This window comes from Pantherophis guttatus, chromosome 3, assembly GCF_059756535.1.
Source record: "Pantherophis guttatus breed Tessera chromosome 3, ASM5975653v1, whole genome shotgun sequence".
In the NCBI taxonomy this organism is placed as follows: Eukaryota; Metazoa; Chordata; class Lepidosauria; order Squamata; family Colubridae; genus Pantherophis; species Pantherophis guttatus.
Window position 1 is genome coordinate 108,689,599 of NC_142065.1, and position 24,575 is coordinate 108,714,173.

At 41.9% G+C, this 24,575-nt stretch overlaps 1 protein-coding gene across 1 annotated transcript; it reads left to right on the forward strand.

The window, feature by feature from the left end:
- Nucleotides 1-798: 798 nt before the first annotated feature.
- Nucleotides 799-18,743, forward strand: LOC117661281 (dimethylaniline monooxygenase [N-oxide-forming] 2-like). Its single transcript, XM_034409944.2, has 8 exons — nucleotides 799-936; nucleotides 2,262-2,450; nucleotides 3,914-4,076; nucleotides 5,187-5,329; nucleotides 6,573-6,772; nucleotides 7,614-7,969; nucleotides 16,481-16,553; nucleotides 17,382-18,743. Exons 1-8 carry the CDS (start codon nucleotides 805-807, stop codon nucleotides 17,734-17,736), a joined length of 1,611 nt encoding a protein of 536 aa, XP_034265835.1. The 5' UTR covers nucleotides 799-804; the 3' UTR covers nucleotides 17,737-18,743.
- Nucleotides 18,744-24,575: the final 5,832 nt, after the last annotated feature.

A 24,575-nucleotide genomic window follows, 5' to 3' on the forward strand; every position in this document is an offset into this window, starting at 1 on the left:
TACTCCATCTGCTTGCTTGGAGAGTGTAGAAGCCTTAAGGGAAAAGATCAATATATAAATAGCCTTGAGTTATAATCATTCATTTAGTGACTGTTCGAAGTTACAGCAGCGCTAGAAAAATGGAGATACAACTGGCACTCACACTTACAACCTTGCAGCACAGTCACATGATCAAAATTTGGACACTTGGCAATTGGCAGGTATTTGTCCCAGGCTGATGTGATCTCCATTTGCGACCTTCTCAGGCACTTTCCAACAACCAGTCAATGGGGGAAGCCAGGTTCACTTAACAACAGTGTTATTAATTTAACTACAAGTGATTTTCTTAATAATCATGGTGAAAAAGGTTGTAAAATTGGGTGCAACTTACTTAACAACTGTCTTACTTAACAATGGAATTCTGGTCTCAATTGTGGCAATAAATTGAGGATATGACAAACATGGCAGCAAAACTTTAAGCTGACTTAAACATAGACTGAATTTTTATTTTTATTTTTACAGAGCTACACAAATGTGCCACTGTTGCCTCCTAAATCAAAATGAAGAATTTTCCAAGTGTGTGCATTGATTAAAAATAAATATAGAATCCTGAATGATTTTTCCAGACTTTCACTGGTGGAAATACAACTGTAATCTACTTTGGCAACATATTAATTCTCCAATTTGTTCCACATATGTTAGTTGTACAGGCTGTAGTTATGTGTTGTTTGCTGTGTATTGATTTGATTTGGTCAAATTTATATAATTTTTAAGAATGTGTGAAAGAAAAATATAATGGCTCGTTCCTCCTTGTTGCAGAACAGAATGGCCAAAAGAGTAGCCATCATTGGAGCTGGGGCGAGTGGTCTTACAGCCATTAAATGCTGTTTGGATGAGGGTCTTCAGCCAACATGTTTTGAGAGAAATGAGGATATAGGGGGGCTATGGAGATTCCAGGTATGTTTTCTCATAGGCAATATTGATTGTTCTGTAACTAACCCATCTACCAGCCTCACTAGAATACTTCTTTTTTGTTGTTCCTCAACAACCAAATACAGTAGAACCTCTGGTCACAACCATAATTAATTCCATAACTTTGGTCGCAAACCAATTTGGTCATGACCCAAATTTAATTTTGGAAATTTGGCACTTACAAAAAAAATGGCGCGGAAGGGGAACTGAGCCGCGGAAAAAAAAGTGCTTTTTTGTTGTTGTCGTCAGAAGCGTTCGTGACCAGAGGTTTTACTGTATTCCTTTTTCTCTCAGCAAAGAACTTTTCTTTGAGAATCTCCTACTTTGGACTCTGCTCATTAGGGTGACATTTCTCCTTTTATCTATCAAGGGATACTTAGTTGATTAATTATTAATTATATGGATGGGAAAGAAGAGAAATAAATAGTAAATAAAAATAACTACCTTGTAATACCCAAATATGAGGTAGCTGAGCTACCATTTGATCATCAGTGCAACATCAGTAAAATGAAAAGGAAAAATTGAGGTAAGATTTGTATAGTTGGGGAGCTTTTGACTATTTTACTATTTGTGTTCAGATTGTGTGCATTTTTAACTATTATATTTAGCATGAAAATCAGAAGTTTCAGAAGCTTTCCTGAAGAGAACTTTTTGTGGCCCAAATCTTCTGATTCTACAATTTAAATAAACAGGCTTTCAGCAGCCTCTTCGGATTATTTTAAATTAACAGAATGCTATATGAACAAATGTGTTTCCTTTTTTGTAAATCTGAAGTGCTCTAGAAACAGCCAGCCATACTCTGTCTTTTCGACCAACAGATGGGAACAGAGACAATATGTTGAGTTTTGCTTCTCAGTTTGTGCCAAAATGTGACTCTTTTAGGTATATAGTTATGCATGTGTGCCTCTATGTCTATGTGCATGCATGTAATTCTAAGTCTAAAGGTTTAAGTTTTAGAGGTTTAAGCTTATATGACTAAAGCTTTAAGTTTATATGACTAAGGCACTGTCTTAGCTGCATTCAGCCATTGTGTATGATCTTTTTTTAATGTTTTGGTCATTGACCATGGTTAAATAAATAGTTAATAGTTAAATACATTGGAACTTGATATCTTGTGCTATTTTTTTTTTCATTTCCAATATGTATATAGTTAGAACGTGTTTTCAAGAAACATAAATTAGACAAGAAATCATAGCGAGGATTCATGGTCAACAATTTAGGCCAAGGCCATATTGATCTGCCTTCAAAATAAATATCTCAAATATCTTGTCTATAAAACCCCTCTTATTAACATGACAAATTTCTTTCAGGAACATGTCACTGAAGGCCACAGCAGCATTTACAAATCATTGACTACAAATAGTTCAAAGGAGTTGATGAGTTTTAGTGATTTTCCTTTTCCCGAGGAATACTCAAACTATGTGCATCATAGTAAAATGATGGAGTACTTTAGGATGTATGCAAAGCAGTTTGATTTGATTAAGTACATACATTTCAAGGTAAGAAACTGAGAATCAAGATTTTGGTGGGAGGATGAATGGACATCTTGGTAGTAAATATAGTTACAAGATACAAAATGCAGAGGTAACTATAAAGAGCCCTTCGAACAGCTATGTCATGTAAAATGGAATTAGCAAAGTGTAATAGTGAAAATTCAAAAGATAAAACTCTAGAAAAATATCATTTTCTAAGAATCAGCTTTTATGAGCGTTTCCACAATTGCTCTTCCCCACAAGACAATAAAACAACGTTCTTCCTCAAGGTGCTGCCTGTAACTCTCTTAGAACTTGCATTTTTAATAGAAATTTTACTAAAGATTATAATTACAACAATAAAAAGATACAAAATAAAAAGAAAGAGTAGAAATTTCAGAAAAAAGGAAAAAGAGAAAGAGAAAACAAAGAAAGATAGGAATATAGTAAACTTTTTTGTAACTCTCTTAGAACTTTGGAACATGTCAGGTACTGGTTTCTATCTGAGCAAGCTCCTGCTAGCCAGGGACTTGGATAATTTTGTCTAATCCTAAATCAGATTTTGGTAAATCCAAGAGAAAAAGACCAAACCTGCATCTTGTATCTAGAGCAGGGATGTCAAACTCACGTCGTCACGGCACTGTCACATGACATATCAGGACTTTTTCCCCCTTTGCGAAACTGGGTGTGGACGTGGCCAGCGCATGACACATTGGGCCCACAGGCCGCGAGTTTGACAGCCCCCCATCTAGAGTTTTCTCTTACCTGTAAACTTACTACAAGAAGTCCCATTTGTAATTATTTATAATTAATAATTAACAAGTAAGTAACAATTCAAGCCATTATCATAGTGCTTTTGCAGAGGGAGTCCTTAAACAGTTTGATCAAATTACTCTTTTCCTGGTCTGAATAGCATCATTTGTTAAAAAGCAAATGGAACACAGCCTTTGTTGTTTTATATAAGCATCTCAATAGCCCAAACCAGATCCTCAATTCACAAATAAACTATTATAACCTGTTCCATTATCCCCAGGATATACTCAAATTAAATCCTTGGGTAATTAACCCCCAGTTTAAGAACTACTGAACCACTATAATTATGTGCAAGGTGACAGACTTGATCAAGCAGGCCAAAAGATACAGATCATTCAGGAGTCACCAAGAGACCTTGTAGTAGATACCGGAGATGGCAGTGACTTTCAGTTTTTGGTTTATTAGATCACCCCAAATATTCATATGCTTGATTCCTAAGGGGCACCTGGTTCCATACTCCATTTGAGTATGTGCATAAAGGTAGCCTCTATTCTAGAACTGATGAAGTCTATAGAGGAATATTAGCAGTGAGAATTAAGCAAGTATATTTCTGGATATTCTGAACCAGCCTTGTTCTCTGTCTTATCTTTACTTCAACTGCTTCACTTATCAGTTGTTTTTTTTTTAAAAAAAAAACCATAAACCTGAATCTAAAAGGAAGTATCTTTTATTTTAAGGCTCAAGTCTGTCATTTAAGGAAACACACAGATTTCCCCATCACTGGACAGTGGGAAATTGTAACAGAAATGAACCAGAGGCAGGAATCAGCTGTCTTTGATGCTGTTCTACTTTGCACAGGCCTCCATGCACAACCTTATTTTCCTCTGAATTCATTTCTAGGTAGGCAATTATGATTTTCTTATAAGCTAATTGAGAATGCTGATTCAAGCAGAACTTGCAAAACAACAATATGTTTCATTCCATTATTCATTAGGCGTAAACTCAGATCTCTTTTAAATTGAGTTCAACACGTGGTGTTTTCCTGGACATATTCACAGAGTTTTGTATTGTCTTCCTGGCTTGGTTTTTCTGATTTTCAATGTATACATATATAAAAATATATATTACATGACATAAAATCTTTTTTTTTAAATTTTGTAGTCTTCAGTAGTGTTTTTTTTCCTACAAACATCTACCATTAGCAATTTCTTACTGTACTTGATACAGTATAACAACTCAAGCTGTATTTTTCTTCTTACCTTGTTTGTTTTATCTAGAGTAATTTCCTCTCACCTTTACTTCTGGCAAAGTGAGCCTGCCAATATCACTTCTTGAGTGAAAAGCAAACTTCATGGTCATTAACTTTCTTGTTTTTGTATCAATATGTCTAATTAGTCTTGAGTCCATATCATTTTTTTAAAAAAAAAGCTACTTTTTTTTCTAGGGGAGGGGTTAGGGCCCTTCATCCACACAGCAACATTGACTTTCTTGTAAGCCAGTTCAATCTTTGTGGTATTCAGTAAAGCATTATTGATTTGACTTAGGGTGCTAATTTTTGACACAAGATAGAGAGGCGGGGAGGGAGGGATTGAATTTAGTATATATTATTTAGGGTTTCTGAATCCAGATTACTACAGCATAGATAGAGTGCCCTTACTAACATTGTATAGTGATAATAAGAATGCAAAAATAGTTGGGCTTTAGTGTATTTCTCATCCCAACCTTGAAACTAATCCCTAGTTATTATTTAAAAGCTACAAGAATCATCGTCATTCTGTCCAATATCTGTGGGTCATTTCTGACAATTGTATGAACAAGTATCGAGAATGGGACTTCTCAGGCAATAATGTGACATTAATAATAATCGAATAAACTAATAATCTAACCATGACAATTCTTCTTAAAGTTCATCTCAAATCCAGCCCCTATGTTGACATTTTTTTCCCAGTCTTCCAACAAAGGTATGCTTTGTTCAGCTTTGCAAAGATGGATCCTTATTTTTTTTTCCAGGTGTTGAGAAATTTAAGGGGGAAATCATTCACAGTTCAGCATATAAGAATCCTGAAAAATACCAGGACCAACAAATCCTCATCATAGGCATGGGAAATTCTGGAATAGAAATTGCTATTGACCTCAGCCATATCACAAAGCAGGTACAGTGTATTTAAACAAGTTTGTTTTGAATCTGATGATAACAGCAGGTAATTTTGTCAGGTTTTGAGCTCAAATACTACCAGGGTTCATTTGTTGCTTGGGGGGCGGAATAGCATTTCAGAGACTAATTCTATCATTTAGTAATACACGTGAATGCATTATTAAATTATTTATTAAATAATGAAATTGTTAGTAATATCTGTGAATGAAAGTTGAATGTTTGTCAGTGAGACTGGAGGGCTTTGCAATACTTTACATCAAATATGCTTTCCTTACTGAAAGATGGTCCTAGTGGCTTGGAAACCAGGGAGAGGAGGAACATCAAAGGTTGAGAACAAGATTCTTCTCTGTCTCTTTTTTTGCTGAACATCCCCCACGTAATTTATTTATTTATTTATTTTCGTCAAGCACGTATTAAATAACAGATATAAGTACGGTATAAACATAACGCTGAATACATGAAATGGATACAAATAAAAAGGAACATTAGGACAGGGATGGTAGGCACACTGGTGTGCTTATGCACACCCCTTAAAGACCTCTTAGGAATGGGGTGAGGTTGACAGTAGACAGTCTCCTTTCCACTCTTAGGAAAATATATTGGCACTCACTGTTGTCCCTTGGGACTGAATGGAAGGAAGAATGGGCTGTTGTGGGTTTTTGTTTTCATTTTTGCCAAAGAAAGGCACACAACACTGAAGAGAAGAACCATGTTCATTGCAATGATCATTGAGTACCTACTTTAAAAGAAAGAGGAACCCTGAACAATGGAAAAGCAAAGATTTTTATAGAGATTGAGGGCTGCAAGGTAGGAAATCCCAGGGATCTGATTTGCTGGCTAGTTTTGGATAGCTAGGCAGGCCCTTGTTGGTACTTGGGATTACTGCTATTAGGCAAAATGGGTCTTTCAGAAGGTCAGCAGAGCTGAGGAACTTCATTGTGAAGGAGAATTGGGGTTTCTCTAGGTTGCACGTTCTTTTAAAGGGTTGCCCTTGGGCCATACTGTGAGCTGGGAAGGAAGCTGCTATTCTTTGGTCTAGATGGGATTATAGGGACCTTGGTCTGAAGTAGGGAGGTCATTTTGGTTCTGATGGGATTAGGCAAAGAGAAGAACTGAGTATGACCTTGGTTATTTCCAAAAGATGGCGGGAAAGGGGTTCAGTCTCCATTTTGTTCGCTAAGTTTATGTTTTGTATTACAAGGCTGGGGAAGGAGTTATGATTTCCCTTTCTCCTTCCCCAGGTCTTTCTGAGTACTAGAACTGGTGCTTGGGTGATCAACCGAGTCTCTGATGGTGGGTATCCTTTTGATGTAGTGCATTTTACACATTTCAAAAATCTCCTTTTCCATAAACTTCCTGTGGCGCTGATAAACCAATGGGGAGAGAAGAAGCTGAATATGAAATTTAACCATGAGAACTATGGTGTAAAGCCCCAGCACAGGTAAGGGTGGAATTTCTCCATACTGACACTTAGGAAGACATGGAATATACACATTAAAGTAAATATTAACTCCATTTTAGGAGCAAATTAAAAGTGGAGAAACAGTAGTAGTCTCAGCTCTGGATCTTAGAAATATCCTACAGCTCCTGTAGCATCTGCAATGTCCCCATTCCCACATATATTTAAATATTTAGTTATAGCCTCAAAGATTAGAAACATTTTTTAAAAAAATTGAAACCTGACATTCTGGTTTCTGTACCTAATTCTGTATCTTGTGACTTTTCTTCATTCATAATTATTTTTTTTTACCTTTACACCTTTTACAAAAAAGCTGAAAGCCTGCATAGAAATTACTCTGCCAATTTCAGCTCTTCTGATTCTAGCTGTGGTGGTTATGAAGATAAAGGTGATGTTATCCAAAGGTTCCCTTCCAGGGTCTCTAAACTGAAGCTCCATTTTCTGCCGTTTCATTATTTTGCTGTAAAATATATTCCCAAAATGTGGCATTGCATACAGAAAAGAAGTCAACAAGAATGTAAAAACAGAAAACAATTCGACAAAACTGTTATAAAAATGCAAAGTCAGTAAATAGTATACTTTATACTTTGTATAAATACATGGGTAAAGAGAATACATCACCATACACTGAATTACACCTCTGACATAAATGAGCTTTTCTTTACCAAGGCTGTGCTTTCTTGGCCTGTTTGAAAAACATCTAAGATGATCATTTACAGTATCTTATTAACCCCCCTTTTTTTCAAATGGTCATTTAAGGTTAATAAGCACATGTTCTGGAGTAAAATATGACCAGTGTGGTTTTTTTTCCTTTATTTTGCAGGTTCCTAAGTAAGAGCCCAATTATGGGCGATGATCTACCAAATGCTATAATTGCTGGCAGGGTGCTAATGAAACCACATGTGAAGAAGTTCACTGAAAGAGGTGTGATCTTTGAAGATGGTAGTACAGAAGAAAATATTGATGTGGTAATATTTGCTACAGGATACAAGTTCTCCTTTCCCTACACTCAGGACACTATCCTCAGGACCCAAACAAATCAACTCTCACTATATAAATATGTTTTCCCACCACACTTGGAAAAGCACACATTAGCTGTGATTGGCTTCATCAAACCTATAGGAGCCACTATGCCTATATCTGAGCTCCAAGTTCGCTGGGCCACAAGAATCTTCAAAGGTAAGAGAGAAAAAAAATAAAAAAATGATTGCTGTTTTGCTTGGTTTGAAGGTTGCACTGCTGGTTAATATAATCAACTCCCTCTTTTGTATAAGAACAAGAAAGCCATGTAATATATCTTTGTGTGTCCATGAAGGTAATCTTCAGCTGTACTAAATGTTTGCATGTAACCAATTGTATTGGTGTACATGACCAACACAGAGGTAAGGAACTATGATCCTTTTATGACTTGTGGATTTCAACTCCCAGAATTCCTGAGCCAGCCACGTTGGCTCAGGAATTCTGGGGCTGAAGTTCACAGGTCATAAAAGAGTCATAGTTCCCCACCTCTGATGTAACATAATATATGTAGACAGCAAAAAGACTAACAAGGAAACTTCTTGGAATTATCCCCGTCATAATGTTATCATTGTTCATCCAATCCAGTAAGTAGTTTGATGTAGTAGTGAAGGTGCTAGTCTAGAAACCAGGAGAATGTGAATTCTAGGATTCCTATAGCATGAAAACCAGTTGTCAATCATTCCACTCAGTCTCTAGTGAAGAAAGACTCGTGACCATTTGCTTTGCCAAGAATATACTTTACTGAAGCTGAAATGGTTACAGAAGTAGTGTAAGCTGAATCGGAGTTTTTCCTGTGCAAATAACACAAAGGAAAGTTCCCTTCCACCCCCCCCCCCACCCAGGCCATCCCCCAGTTATCAGCAAATGTCCCCTCAGCTGCTTGTACATTGTTCAGGAAACAGGTGCTCAGTTCCCAGCTCTGTTTCCAACAACAGTTGTGAGGAAAAGAGGAAGCAAGAATATTAGGTATACTTACCATCTTGAGTTCACCAAAATATATAAAAGGTAGGAAATAATAATAATAACAACAACAACAACAACAACAATAACAACAACAACAACAATAATAATAACAATAATAAAGTTCAGTTGACTGAGTTTCATGTTTAATGAATAAAGTATATAACAACAACAACAATGATGATGATGAATAGCCATTTGCAAGAGACAGGTCTACATGAAGCAGCTTACATTCTGCAACAATACCTGTAACACCATAAAATAATCCATATTTTGAAAAAAAAATCCCTATAATGCTTTCATGTTAGATCATGTAACAGTATAACAGAGTTGGAAGGGGCTTGGAGGTCTTCTAGTCCAACCTATTGCTCAAGCAGGAGACCCTATAGTAGTTTAGACAAATGGTTCTTCTTAAAAGCCTCCAGTGTTGGAGCACCCACTTCTGAATGCAAGCTTTTCCATTGGTTGATTGCTCTTACTGTTAGAAAATTTCTCTTTAGTGCTATGTCTTCTATGTACCACAGAAAGGCATAATTCATTTTTCAAAGGGAGAATTTTTCATAATTAACATTTCATTTTGATACTTGAGAATCATTTTATAAGACTCAATAACCAAGGAAGAATTACAGTATACAAATGAAACATAAGTGAAACTCTACCAAAATTATTCTGCAATTTCAAATAAGGTCATTTCATATATATTTTTAGAAAAGTTATTTCTCCTAGCCCTGGTGCACTGCAAATGGCCCCAGGACCCATCACACCTGGCATTAAGTAAAAAAACCAACAAACTACTGGGTGGTTGGTGTTATGTCCTTATAAGGACACCCGCCGGTGATTGGCTAATCCACCGGTGGGAGATTTAAACAGCTGTCATTGAGCGGCTGAGCCTGCCAGAGTGTATAAAAAGAGCCCCGGCAGCACAGCCGCTCGTTCTTATTCTTGAGCTGAATAAAGGTTCTGAATGGACCACTGCTGGTCGCGTCTTTCTTTCCCTGCACCAATCTAACACTGGTGACGAAGGATTCAAAGAACCAAGCGACCAACCTCGTGGCACGGAGCCAACTAAGAAGAGCTAGTCACTAGAGCTGAAGTCACACTATTGAAGCCACCAGCAACATGGCATCACAAGAAACCGCGTTGCTGACCCTCACCCCTTTCCGGCCAGGAAGGGAGAAGTGGACATCCTACATGACCCAGTTTCGCCAGTTCCTGAGAGGCAACAACATCAAGGACATAGACGATGACCGGAGAAGAGGACTGTTCCTGGCCCACTGTGGCACTGAAGTCCTGGAGATGGCCGTTGACCTTGTGGCGCCAAGGGACATCGAGGAGATGCCGTGGGCTGACCTGCAACAAATCTTGCAGGATCACTACGCACTGACGGGAACGCTGGTTGCAAATCGTTTCACCTTCCACCAGAGAGACCAGAAAGAAGGTGAATCGATCAAAGAATTCGTGGCCGCCCTATGCCAAATAGCTGCCAACTGCGAATTCGACAATGTGGACAATGCAATCAGTGACCACATTGTTTTTGGCATGAGGGACAGAGCCTTGCAGAAGAAATTTTTGAGCAGGAAAAAGTTGGTGCTCAAAGATGTCGTGGAGGAAGCCACAGCTGCCGAAACATCTGAGAAAGCGGCAGCCGCGATGTTAAGGGCCAAAGGGATCCACAAGATCCACAAACCACCCCTATCCTCCACAGAAGAATCGGCAGCTGGATCGGAGTCAGAGGAGGAGATGGCCATTCACAAAGTCTCCAGATCCCCGAGGCGGGAAACCACTCAACATGGCGACCGGGGGGAGTGTTGCGCCAGCTGCAGAGGGGACCATGCCAGGGCTAAATGCAGATGGAGGATGCGACCTGCAGACGCTGCAACAAGAGGGGTCACATCACCGAAGCCTGAAGAGCCGAGGATCCAGCTCCAGAACTGTCCAGCCATCGCCCACGCGAAAATTGCGAAGACTACACGAGATCATCTAGACGGTCCTCCTACCAACCCAGACGCGGAGAAAGCGACGGCAACTGGAGGAGAGCAGTCCATCAGACAACCATTGACTTCTCAGACGACGACGACACCGCCACCAAGTGCCACGTGACCGTGCATGTGGAAGGGACACCATGCTCCATGGAGGTAGACTCGGGCTCGATCTACTCCATCATGGACTGGTGACAGCTAAAGCGCCTCAAGCCTGGGGTCTGCAAAAAGGACCTGAAGCCTCTATGGTCAAGACTGGTCGACTTGGAGGAAATCCGATCGGAGTCCTAGGGAGAACGTCGCTCCAGATTTCCTACCGCGAGTTCCAAGGCACCCTCCCCATCACCATTGTGGAACACAGCCGCCCGAACCTACTAGGCATGGAGTGGTTCAAGCCAGTAGGGCTTGAAATCAAAGGGGCCAATCAAATTCGGAAGGACAAACTCGACACCCTCCTCGAAGAGTTCAAGGAAGTCTTTGACGGTAAGCTGGGGAAATTTGTGGGGAAGCCCATTTCCTTCAATTTAGATAAGTCAATTACACCAATTAGGCTTAAGCCCCGCAGAGTTCCGTTTGCCTTGAGGCCGAAAGTAGATGCTCAGCTAGATAAGCTGATAGCCCAAGGCGTACTGGAGCCAATCGATCATGCGACATGGGAGACCCCCATTGTGACTCCCATGAAGCATGATGGATCTGTGCGCATCTGTGCTGACTACAAGTGTTTGATCAACAAGGCTTTGCAACAGAGCGCATACCCAGTCCCAGTGGTGCAACATCTGCTGCACTAACTTGGGAGTGGGACAATATTTGCTAAACTGGACCTGGCCCAGGTTTACCAGCAACTGCCAGTAGACGAAAAAACAGCGGAGGCTCAGACTATTGTCACCCACAGGGGTGCTTTTAAGTGCAACTGCCTCCAATTTGGAGTCAGTGCAGCCCCAGGAATCTTCCAATCTATGTTGGAACGCCTTCTCCAAGGCATTCCAGGGGTAGTGCCATACTTTGATGATGTCTTAATCTCCGGGCACTCTAAAACCCAGCTGCTTGAGCGATTGAAGCAACTTCTCCAGCGCTTCAAGGAGAAGGGTTTGAGAGTCAGGAGAGATAAGTGCATCATTGGGGTCCAGGAGGTCGAGTTCCTGGGCTATCTCATAGATGGCACTGGCATACACCCCACTAAATCCAAGGTCAAAGCTATCCACGAAGCTCCAGCCCCCAAAAACAAAGCGGAGCTTCAGGCCTTCTTGGGACTACTGAATTTTTACAGTGTCTTTTTTAAAACAGAAGGCCACAGCTGCTGAGCCACTCCATCGCCTGTTGGGGAAAGTGGTACTGTGGAGATGGGGGAAAGAAGAGGAAACAGCCTTCAAAACCATCAAAGGGCTACCTTCCTAGGACAGCGTGCTCATTCAATATCATGAGACGCTACCACTACTGCTGACCTGTGATGCCTCACCATATGGAATTGGAGCAGTCCTAAGCCACCAACTCCCAGATGGCTCAGAAGCTCCAATCGCATACTTCTCGAAGACGATGTCCAGCACCAAGAGGAACTATAGCCAGCTGGACAAGGAAGCCTTGGCCATTGTGGCTGGCATCAAGCGCTTCCACGAATATCTGTATGGCAGGACTTTCACGGTCATCACGGACCATAAGCCACTGTTGGGACTATTGGCGGGGGACAAACCCACCCCGACATTCATGTCGCCCAGAATGACACGTTGGGCAATCTTCTTGGCCGGCTATGACTACAGGCTGATCCACAAACCCGGGACATCCATAGGGAATGCAGACGCGCTAAGCAGGTGCCCCTCTAAAGACCCTGTAGAGGACCCTGCACCCACGCTCAGCCTCCTCCACATCGATGCCAACAGAGACTGTCCAGTTACATCAGCTGACGTGGCAGCCCACACCCAGAGGGACCCCATCCTCAAACAGGTCACCTCCTGGGTCCTGCAAGGCTGGCCAACTGAAAAACCGGCAGAAAAATTCAGCCCATTCACACGGAAGCAAAAGGAGCTGTCCACGATGAAAGGCTGCCTTCTATGGGGAGACCAAGTGCTGATTCCCAGCTCCCTACAACGAAAGACATTGGAAACGCTCCACAATGGACACCCTGGCATCGTGCGGATGAAAGGACTGGCATGGAGTTACGTCTGGTGGCCATCCCTGGACAAAGACATCGAAGAATGGGTCGCCAGATGTGATCCGTGCCAAGAGGTACGCCCAGCCCCAGCCCAAGCCCAATCGTCGGAATGGGAGACACCTAGCAGCCCCTGGGCAAGGGTACACATTGACTTTCGCGGGTCCAATGCAAGGGCAGTACCTCCTGATAGTGGTGGACGCATTCTCCAAGTGGCTGGAGGTCATCCCCATGGCATCTACCACGTCCGAAGCCACCATCAGGGTGCTCCGGCGCCTATTCGCAATGCACGGGCTGCCAGATGTCCTGGTCTCTGACAACGGGCCTCAACTCACATCCAAGACCATGGAGGAGTTCCTGGCCGGACGGGGCATCCGCCATGCCCTCTCGGCACCCTACAGGCCAGCTGGCAACGGGCAGGCTGAAAGAATGGTGAGACTTACCAAGGAAGCGCTCACCAAGATGGCAGGAAAGAATAGACAACTTCCTCCTCACCCAGCACATCACGCCGCATGCCACCACCCGAAAAAGCCCAGCTGAACTGTTGATGGACAGGTGGCTGAGGTCACCTTTGGACCGGCTACACCCCCAGTACAACCCAGAGGTGACAGCAACGGCCAGCCACCCGCTTCGCGCTTTCGCCATAGGGGACCCGGTGTTTGCACTAAACTTCCACGGCTCTCCGAAGTGGCTGAAGGGGAGAATAGAGAGCACAACCGGCCCGAAGTCCTACCGAGTAGAGCTGGAAGATGGACAGGTCTGTACACATCACATCGACCAGCTCCGGAAAAGGTGGAGGGAGACGGGTCGAAACCAACCCGACGAGGCAGGCCTACAACACCCCGAAGAGGTAGGCCTGCAACAACCCGGCGAGGTAGGCCTACCACACCCCGACGAGGTGGGCCTGCCACAACCCTACGAGGTAGGCCTGCCTCAACCCTGCAGGGTAGGCCTGCCACAACCCTACGAGGTAGGCCTGCCACAACCCTACGAGGTAGGCCCACCAACCCCGGACGAGGTAGACCTGCACCACCACAGCGAGGCGAGCCATCGACAATCGAGGGAAGTAGACCGGTACCCGCAGCCCGAGGGGAGTCAGCACCGCGCCGACCAGGGGTCCAGCTGTCACCCCAGCGAGGGAGACCTCCACCTCGACAACAAGGTAGACCGGGACCAACCCAGGGAGGGAGAGCCACACCCCCCCTGCGAGGTCGACTCACAACACCCGGTGAGGGAGACCGGAGCCACAGCAGGGTAGACCGGGGACAAAGCAAGGAGGGAGGCTCACAACGCCCTGGCAAGGCCAGCTTACGACCACCCGGTGAGGGAGACCACCACCACCCTGGCGAGGTCGATCCGCACGGACCCGACAAGGTAGACGGGAGACACCCCGGCGGGGTCGGCCACCCACCGCAACAAGCCGGCATGCAGAATGAGAAACAACAACAACAACAACAACAACAGAAACAGCAACGACCCAACATCAGCAGAAACTGCAAAAGTTAAAAGAAGCACCAATGGACTTACTGGACATCAGTTGGCACCCACCGATCGACAGCGATGTCCAGCCATGAGGTTCCAGAGATTCCGGTCAGGGAAAGGACCCGAGCCACCAGCAGGTAACTCCAGATGTTGCGGCCGGAGGTGCTGGGACAGGGCCTGCACACTCGACGGCCGGACTCCGGTCCACCCCGGATCAGGAGCCGGAGAGGACAGAAGCCCCACCTGCCCAGGTCGGCGGCGAAGCACAGTGTGAACTGCACAGGTCATCCAGGACCACCAGGCGTCCCGCCTACCTGCGTGACTACGTATCATTGATTGACTGTGATGGACGTTTCTCAGACTAGGAGGGGAGGAGTGTTATGTCCTTATAAGGACACCCACCGGTGATTGGCTAATCCACCGGTGGGAGATTTAAACAGCTGTCATTGAGCGGCTGAGCCTGCCAGAGGGTATAAAAAGAGCCCCGGCAGCACAGCCGCTCGTTCTTATTCTTGAGCTGAATAAAGGTTCTGAATGGACCACTGCTGGTCGCTTCTTTCTTTCCCTGCGCCGATCTAACAGTTGGTCTGAAAAATACTTCTGGCTGAGCTCTTGTAAAGTTGCCAGTAGACAGATAGACTGGACATAATTAACCAATGGTCATAACTTGCTTTGTTTAATTCTCTTGGATCAAAGGGATTAAACTCTCAGATTATAGTATTGTGTGTGAGGTATTTATTGTTTGAATAGAAACAAAATTTACCTTTTTTGCAGCCAGAACACTTTTATATTTGAATAAAGAAATGTAAAATTAATGAATGTGATTTCAAGCCATAAGGAAATATATTGACATCTGATTGAAATGGATGGGAGCTATATGGGAGTGTTTTAGTTTATATGATGCCCATGATAATCTGAGGCATAGTTTATACTGAAGTAGTAAAGTTAACTATTGTGTTGAACCACTTCCGGTATTCAGTTCAACAGAAAGCTGAGATATACAGAAAATCTATTTCATGCTAATTAGCCAGTCCTGAGCTAGTTCATCTTTCAAACAAAACTGGTATTTTGAAGCCAGGAGGCTAAGTGCAGTGGTTCTAAATTATCAAGGAATATGTTGGCATGCATTGTTGTATACCTATGCAGAAGCAATCCATCATTGTTCTAAGTGGTTGAATACCCCAGGAAGTCTGCGTTGGATTGCAGTTTTAATACTGGGTAAGGCTATAAGATTTGATCTGCAAACATCTACATCACAGCAGCAAGTATAGAAAACCAATGTTTCCAGCATCACCTTCTCCATCATCCTACTACTTTGGTTTCTTTTTGGAGGTCAGGAGTAGCTACATTCCTTCTTCAGAAAATTCTCCTAGTGCTTTGCTATATAACCACAACACTTTATTGAATAATAACCATACCTTTATTGAAATACTCTCATTTCCAACATCTCTATGCACGTAATGAACACAGTTACAGTCTGTTCTGTCCTCATTACATGTTAGTCTGTGTGTAGCTCGACATGCAGCTAAACCCACCTATCCTCCAATAAAATAAACCGTGTGCATAGATCTGAATGCTTTATTGAAAGAACAGGATATGGTGAAACTGGGGAAAATAGGGATACATACAATGAGAACCAAATACAAGATAGATAGTATTGATTTACTGCTGAATATAACAATTAATAAATACAAGCAATTTAAATCTCACCAGCCATGCTCTGTGTGTGGGATGGGGGTTTGTCCTTGGATGAACATGTGCCACAGATTAAGATGGATTCTTCTTTGTGCTTTTGCCTTCTCCAAATGCTAAAGGAAATGGAGCCTGGTTTCCCAGCGTGCACTTGTTTTGATGAAGGGTGGATGGGTAAAGGAGTGGGGTCAGCTTCAAACAATATACTTGATATTTGTCCCTCCACCCACTAGATGGGGCTAGAGAGCAACAACAGTGTATAAAAGTTATATGCTGGGGCATGAAACAGTCTACTTCAGTTTCTCTGTTCAGTCCAAAATATGTTCTGTATATCTGCATTACCTATCTGCAGACTGTTCTGCATTTCTCAGGCTACAGGGGGCACCAGAAGATTAAACTGATGTTGTTTTTCAGGCCTGAGCAAGTTACCTTCAGAAAATGACATGATGACTGATATTGTTAAGAAGACCAAATACAATGAAAAATGGTAGGAAATCAACCATGTACATATAATGTTCTTATTTCTAAAAATGTTGGAATTGAAAATATTCTGGTCTTGTATATAAAATGCCTGTGTGAATAAAATTAAAAATTACAATCACAAACTCACCCATAGGATACAAACTTAGTAAAGCTACATATTAAACTTATTTTATAAATTTATATTTATATTTTATAAACTTTTTACTGCTTGCCGAAAGGGATGGGACATAGTTTGGGTTAGATTATATTATATTTTAATTTTATTTATTTATTAATGAAATTTATATGGCTATCCAGCTCACCAAAGGCAACTCTAATTAGATTAGATTAGCAAATATGTGTGTGTGTCACATGTCCTAAAATTAAAAGCATCCGAATTCTATTGTAACCCTATAATCTATTATCAGCCATAGCCTAGCATTAGAGAACAAAAACTGTGAAGTTTACAATTAATAAATGATCTACTTCTAGACTATAAAATATAGACAATAATTAAAGTATTAGTATTACTATCACAAGTCTTTGATATTTTACAATAGTAACATTAACGCTACAGACAATAAAAGAAAGATGAAACGTATCATATAGAACAAAGATTTTAACATGTTAATTGGTGTGTAGAACAAGAAACCACTTACCACTGCAGCTCAACTAGAATGCTAAATATGTGGCTGTAATATATTGGTAGAGGGGGAAGAAAGAGGAAGCAAGATCTCAGGCAGGAATTGGGTTGGACTAGAAGACCTCCAAGAGCTCTTCTAATCCTACAATTCTATGATTTTATGATTCTATGATCTGGTCTTCAACAGGCTAACTTATCTTTTGCTCTTAGGTATACAGCTAGTCACATCAATTCCTTAATAGTGCAGTATATTGATTACATGGATGAACTGGCTTCCATATTAGGAGTGAAGCCCAAGGTGCTGAGTCTTCTTCTGACCGATCCAAAGCTGGCCTGGGAAGTATATTTTGGACCTTGTTCAGCTACTCAGTTTCGCCTGACCGGTCCTGGAAAGTGGGAGGGAGCCAGAAACACCATCTTGACCCAGAGAGAAAGGATTATCAAGCCTACAAAGACACGACCTCTGCAGTCTTCTACCAACACTAAAGTAACTCTGGTTTCTTCTTTCTTCATTAAAGCACTCATCTGTTTGGGACTTCTTACTATTGTCTTAACTTATCTGTAATTTGAACTTGCAGCAGTCTGAAAACTGCTTCTTCTCCTACAAATGAACTTGTTTTGAGTGGTATTTTCCCTACATGATAGAAGAATTATAAACAGTATATATCTATGATCTGAAAGGTTGCCTTGTTTTCTACTTCTTGTATCTGGTACATATTAGTTATGGCAAACCAGGACATTATCCCTGATAAATGTGATTTGACTTGCAAGCTGAGTATAATCTAGAGCAGTGGTTCCCAACGTGGGGCCCACGCCCCACAGGGGGGCAATTTGATTTTTAATGGGGGCAATTTGAATCTTGTTTAAACCAAGTTAATGCCCTTTTAGGCTTCCTCCGTGTGAGTAGAGTTCTCTTTTTGAGTAAAGTAAGAATTATATCAGAATTTTAGAGATGCTTAGGTGGGGCATGGCCAAAAAAAGGTTGGGAACCACTGATCTAGAGTATATCTGCATATAGGGCAGAGTTTGGCTATTTCAACCTGAAATTCCAAATTACCAATATTTATGCGGAATGTCTTTTGTAGGTTACATTATTTCTAATATTTCAATAATGGCACTTTAAAAATTGGAACATAATTGAATATAAAGAATTTCCACATTTGTTTCATGTTTTACATCCTACACTTCTGCATCATTAATATCTCTACAGCTTGTACTTTTTCTAATAACTAATGTCTTACATATGAATATCTACTTTTACACCACTGTCCTTTGTCTTGCGCCCTCTCTAGTTCTCTAAACTCTAATTCAGTGGAATTAGAAATTTCTGAATTTCAGGAAAAAAAGTGAATTTCAGGCAATAATAGATTTCAGGCCAAACAATTACTACAAAAAAAGGTCCACATTTGATGACTCTGTCTAGAAAATATTTATACATTTTACTGTACATAGAGTCTTCATACTTTTTGGTGCATTTTGTGTACATTTTACACATATAAAATGTTCACCACTATGAGTTGTTTATAAAAACAAAAGACCCACAATATAAATAAATAAATTTTAGAAATCCTATTTGTTAGTTAATATTCTTTTCTTATGGATTCCCCTTGCATCCTATTAGTCTATTAAACTGAGAGTTTGCTATTTCGTAAATCAGTGATAGGCTAAATTGATGGTATTGGTGGGAAGATTTTACTTTCTGAGATCAACGTCTGAATAATTTAGGTGTGAATAAAGAGAATGGCTTTGAAGGATAGAGGGAAGATTCTTTACCCAGGCAATAATCAGATAAATGAAACTCGAGCCCAAGCCAATAAAGTATTTTGTGAAAATGCCTCAGACACCTCCACCCCAAATTCTCATGAAGATGAAGGATGGAAGAAAAGAACTATATTCAGATTTGCAAGACTATATTTCAATAGCTGTTCTAATAAAAGTAATTTTAGGTATGCATTGTATGTTTTTTAGTTTGTCTAAATTAGACAAATAATTTAGTTTGTCTAAATTATAGGGATGACATTAGATCATGAATGGATCTAACCCTCAGATGGGTTGCATTTCACAAGGATTAATAAAATATGTTTAGCCAAAATGTAATCAGTTTGATTTACAGGTGCACTCTAGGATGCCCTCTGCTCTCTAGGCACCTTTGTACCCCCATACAAAGGTGCCTGGAGGGCAGAGGGCATCCTAGATATGATAAGGGTGGTGGTAGTTTCCTGTACCAGTGCTTGTTAATACTACATTGAAAAGGAAATGCTAATATAGGTCTTGAAGGTTAGACAAGTGATACCAATGAAGTTTTGTTCTGGTGCCTAGAGTCAGTAAGGGCCTGGGTGAGAAGAAAAATAATTAAAATTGTAGTTGGACAGAATTATTGTTTGTCTATTGGGTTTCCTTACCCTGAGGCAATAGTACCTCAGCTTGACTCAGGATCCTTCTAGAACAACATGTAGAAGCTGTGGCTAGAAAGCCTTTGCCCAGTTTTATCTGGTGTGCCAGTTGCAGCACTACTTGGTGGGAAGACTTACTGTAGTGGCTCCTGCCCTCATCACCACTTGCTTAGACTATTGTAATGCATTCTACATGGGCTGCCTTTAAAATCCATTGACATAGCTGATTGAATGCCAATTGTACCTATTGTACCAACAATGGTACCTATGTACCAATTGTTGTTCACTCAAAGAAGCATGGCCCACAGTTTTTTAGGCCCTATACTATTTACTAATAGGCCACCATCTGCAATTTAAAGTACTGGTGCTAACTATCAACCCCCATATGCCTTGGTCCCTAAGACAAAATTGTTAGCAATCTTCCTTTTTAGCAGGTAATAGCAAATGGGTTTCTAGTAGACAGCCAGTAGACTTCCACCCTGATTGTCTTCTGGAACCTGCAAAACAGAACTTTTCTGGAGGCCATTTGGCCCTTGCTATAACTTTGGTTGGTTTATTGTTTGGTTTGTTAATTTTAATTTCATTCTGTTTTCATTCATTGTCTTTTAGGGGTTTTCTGTGTGGTGAGGCTTCCTCATCCACCCAATTTTGCCTTTACAACAGCCATGACATGCCTGCTTAAGAACTGCAAAACTGTTAGTGTATCAGAGGGATTCATTAGAAGCCACTGAAGGAGCAAAAATCAAGGCTAATGGTCACCAACCACTAGTTAATGAGTGTCAAGAGTGAGTTGCTCTTTCACCTAGTCACTTTTTCGCTCCAGCTTGATAACCGTTGGGAGGGGTATGGTTGGAATGTCTGGGGTGGAATGGAATGCCAAGATTCCATCTGCAGATTGTGAGACCCTGCTGCCACCCTCCAAGGTCACACCACACAGGTGTTTGAAAGATGCAGGCTGTTCTCATAACAAAAGGAGCATATTCAATTGAACAACACAATGAACTGAGGGGGATGGCCAAAGGGAAAAGTCAAGGTTAACAGTCAGAGCTGGTTTTGCTTCTTCTGTCCCAATGTAGTGTATCTAATAAAGTTTTACTATTTGGGGAAGAATAATGTCCCAGATTATTAGATTTGGATTCGCTGGCTGGATAACTGACATTAAACTAGCTCTGCTGCCTACCTGGACTCCTCCAGGAGAGCTGCGATATCAAGATGTTGGCAGCTGACAAGACGACGGATGGCGGGGTGAAAAAAGCCCCCCTCTGATTTATTTTTATTTTTATTAATTTTGTCGCATTTCTATGCTGCCCAACTCCCAAGGGACTCTGGGCGGCTACCAACAGTGGCCCAAGCTGGAGCAGCCACCCGTGCATGGTGGAGGGGTGGCATCGGGAGCCCCTTGCCCTGGGGAAGGCAGCAGGGACAGAGTTCTCACTGGTTCCACCAGGAGTTATGGTGATCCAGGTTAGCAAGTGGAAGGCCAGGAGAGCAGCTGAGTGGGAAGAACTGATGGGGTGGGGGTTCCCGATTGCAACCCACAGCCCCTCAATGGAACAGCTCAGAGAGAAATTTGATGGGTTAAAGGTCCGGGGGGGGGGAGTTTACACTGAGGTCAGCATTGACGGGAGCTGTAATGAGGTCTGCCAAGCTTCTGGCTGCCCTGTCCCCTCCCCTCTGCTGCAGCCAATGGTGTCGAGCTGACTGGAGTGACAAGACCCATGCAGCAAGGGCCAGTGGCAGCCCCCCCTCCAGCAGGTCTGAGGCAAATCCCTCTGCCCCCTGTGGTGATAGGAGTCCCCACACAGGTTGCCCCACCCCACAGGTTGTGGGGCTGCCACCAGGCTATGTACTGGTGTAGCAGGACCGGGAACCTTCCCCACTGAAGGCAAAATTTGACAGCCAGCTCGAAAAGCTAGCCTGTTTCCTGACTCAGGTGTAGAATTATTTGGAGCGGTATGAAGCAATGCACTCTGATGAGCCCTCCCGTGTGAACACTGTTACATTGAACCTGGAAGGAGACGCCACGGAGTGAGTGGTATCACTCCATGATGAGAGTCCTCTGAGCTGATGAATGTGGACACCCTCATGCAAGAGATGTGGTACAGATTTGAAGACCCCATGGAGGCCCACCAAGCAGAGGCCAGGATCCACTTCATTCAGTAGGGGAAGTGGCCAGTTGTGGAGTACATTCAAGAGTTTTTCAGCCTGGTGGCCCACCTGAGAGGATGGCCTGAGCCCCTACTGGTCTACCAGTTCCAGGACAGCTTGAACCAGGAGCTGTACTATATCTGCTTATCCCAAAGGGTGCCTAACAACCTCCTGATACTAGCTAGCCACTAATGTGGAACTAGACCTGATGGACTACCGGTAGCATGCGGCACACGAGAGTCTCCCCCTCTGGGTAATCAAGAGATACCCTGCGGCCCCCAGGGACAAGGGAGGTGTTCTCCTAGTCCCAAAGGAGAAACCCTGCCGAATCCCAGGAGCCTTCTTATGATATGGGAAGGAAGCCCACCAAGACTGCCCTGCTCCGCATCTGCATCATGAACCCTGACCTGGCCGAAGGCAAAGAAACCACTGACAAAGCTGAAGGAAAAGATGCAGGTTGCATAGCAGGTCCTGGAGGACTGTCCCCAATCCAGTAAGGGTTAGGAACTCCAACCTGGTTTGGTCTTCTATGAAAGCGATACTGAGGGGGAAGAAAACCCAATGATAAATGGCATCATCATCCCAATGACTGCCCAAGTGGAAATCTGCTGCCCTTCTTGGGAGTAAAGGGCACCCTCATGGCCCTATTAGACCCAGGGTGCACCCAGTGCCTGACCAGTTTGCCGATGGTGGAAAAGTTGAGGCTAAGACTCAGGAAACTAAGGCAACCCATGGAATTTGAACAGCTAGATGGTTCTTACAGGACGGGGGGGGTGTGTGTGTGCCAGCATCCTGATAAATAAGGTCTTACATAAACACTTGTAACAAGGGGTGCTCGTGCACCTTGATGATATTTTAATTTTAATATTTGAATGGGTTTTGGTCCCATTCATGCCTCTTTAAAAAAGCAGCATAGCAACTTGGCTGCACTACACTCACTGAGGAAAACTAGCCCAGCAATTCTTCTCCTGATTTTATTTTAATTGGTTAATTTATAGACTGATTATATTGTTTTAAATATTGTGAAATTCCCTTGAATCAGATCTTAATGTATCCCAGTTTTTTTTAAGAACCTAGTGTGGAAGAACTTTTCTATGTAAGCAATAGGTACTGTGATGATTATGTAAACAGATAGACACCTCTGCTTTGCCAAGTTGCCTCCATGCTAGAAATAGCTCCATCCTTTTTACCACCCAATACCTTCTAGAAAACCTCTGAAAAACTCTTGTTTTCCCTCCCTACCATGTTTCATTATCTGGTTGGGGTCAGGTTGCTTTGGCAAACTGCAGACCAGCAAGTATAGAAGGTTAAAACTAGCTTGCCCATGGAGTCAATAGAGGAATTCAAGCTCACAGGTACTCACTCACTGGATTGTGATGTCCTCAGCAGATAACAAAAATGGAAAGTTCACTAAGATCCTGGTGGATTGCTGTACATGACTAGAATGCTTGGATCAGAAGTTACGGTCTGTTCTACTCACTCCCCCCTCCCCGTCATGCTTCTGTGAAACTCCTATAGGATTTTGCTCTAAGTGTGCAATAAGGCAAAGTAGTTTCTGTAGCAAAGAAGACAAATGGATGATGAAGAAGGAGCAATGCAGCCCATCTGCTATGCCTTGAAAAGAGCAATTTGCTAAGCTAAATTTGAAAGCAAAGAGCTGAAACTGAAGAATCCAAGTTGGACAGTGAGCTAAAATTCTGTTACTTTTTTTTCTACAATTCATGTAATATTCATTATTATTTATCCATTGTACAATTGGGTCCTTTTTGTATGTAATGCTAAATTTCAATACTGGAGTTGTTTTCTGGGGTCTCTAATTCAGATCCCCCCCACCCCCAGTACATAAATACTCTGTTTTGAGAGAATCTCAAAACATTTTTTGCAGATCAGGGTTGGGGAGGGACTAAATATCTGGAATAAATATAAGGAAGCAACAGGAATTATAATAGATACTGTGGAAATAAATTGGAAAAAGAAATATCTTCTCAAAAGACAATTACTTCTTTGTTTTTTGTGCCAATCTAATGTTACTTATGTCTACAGAGCCTAAATGTAAAAAAGGATACATTTGAAAAGCCAACTTGCTCCATCAAGGAAAAATGTTTTCTAACTTTGATTCCAATCTGTTTTTTATACGATCAGTAACTGCAAGCAGAAAGGGCTTTTTCCTTTGGCAGTAGACAGCGTGGGACCATATATTTACAGTTAGTTGTGAGAATATACACACACACAGACACACACACACACACACACAGAGACAGACATACACAGACATGCACAAATTAAAAAGATATGTGGCGGCTTCATCCAATAATGTTTTCAATTAGTGCAATTGACATAACATAAGGATAAATATTTTAAACAAGACCACTGCAAAAATAGATTTTGTTTGGAATTAGGTCTGAAACAAACTTTGGGCAAAAGGATTGCAATTTCTATAAGCTGAGTTTAGTTTGATTGACTGGGGAAAGAATGTGATTTGCCTTGGTGTGTAGTTCTCAGCAAATCTTTCTATATAAGGATTCTTTCTTGAGACTTCACTTTCCCAGACTTTTTGTTCACTGGAAATTAAATTAAGGATGTCTGATATCAACCCTGACTAATCCATTTGGTTTACCCTTAATTTAATAAATCTAAATGGCTAAGACACCCTTCCTTCTATCTTAAGGCAAAGGGAAATGGCTCCATGTGCATAAATTTTGGCTGCCAGTGGAGGATGATAAAATTGGGAATGGGAAATCTAATTTATAACTATATCTGTATCCCTACCTATCATATGTATCTGAATGCTGTAAATAACCTGACATTGAATAAGAGCATTCCGTTTTCCATCTCTGTCTTAAACCTGACTTTCAACTGAAAA

What these genes read in the sequence shown, in the direction of transcription:
- LOC117661281 (XM_034409944.2), top strand. Translation starts at nt 805, where the DNA reads ATGGCCAAAAGAGTAGCCATCATTGGAGCTGGGGCGAGTGGTCTTACA. An exon ending in TCAGCCATATCACAAAGCAG is followed by an intron (nt 5,330 to 6,572) that starts GTACAGTGTATT and finishes CTCCTTCCCCAG; the next exon opens with GTCTTTCTGAGTACTAGAAC. An exon ending in GGTGTAAAGCCCCAGCACAG is followed by an intron (nt 6,773 to 7,613) that starts GTAAGGGTGGAA and finishes TTTATTTTGCAG; the next exon opens with GTTCCTAAGTAAGAGCCCAA.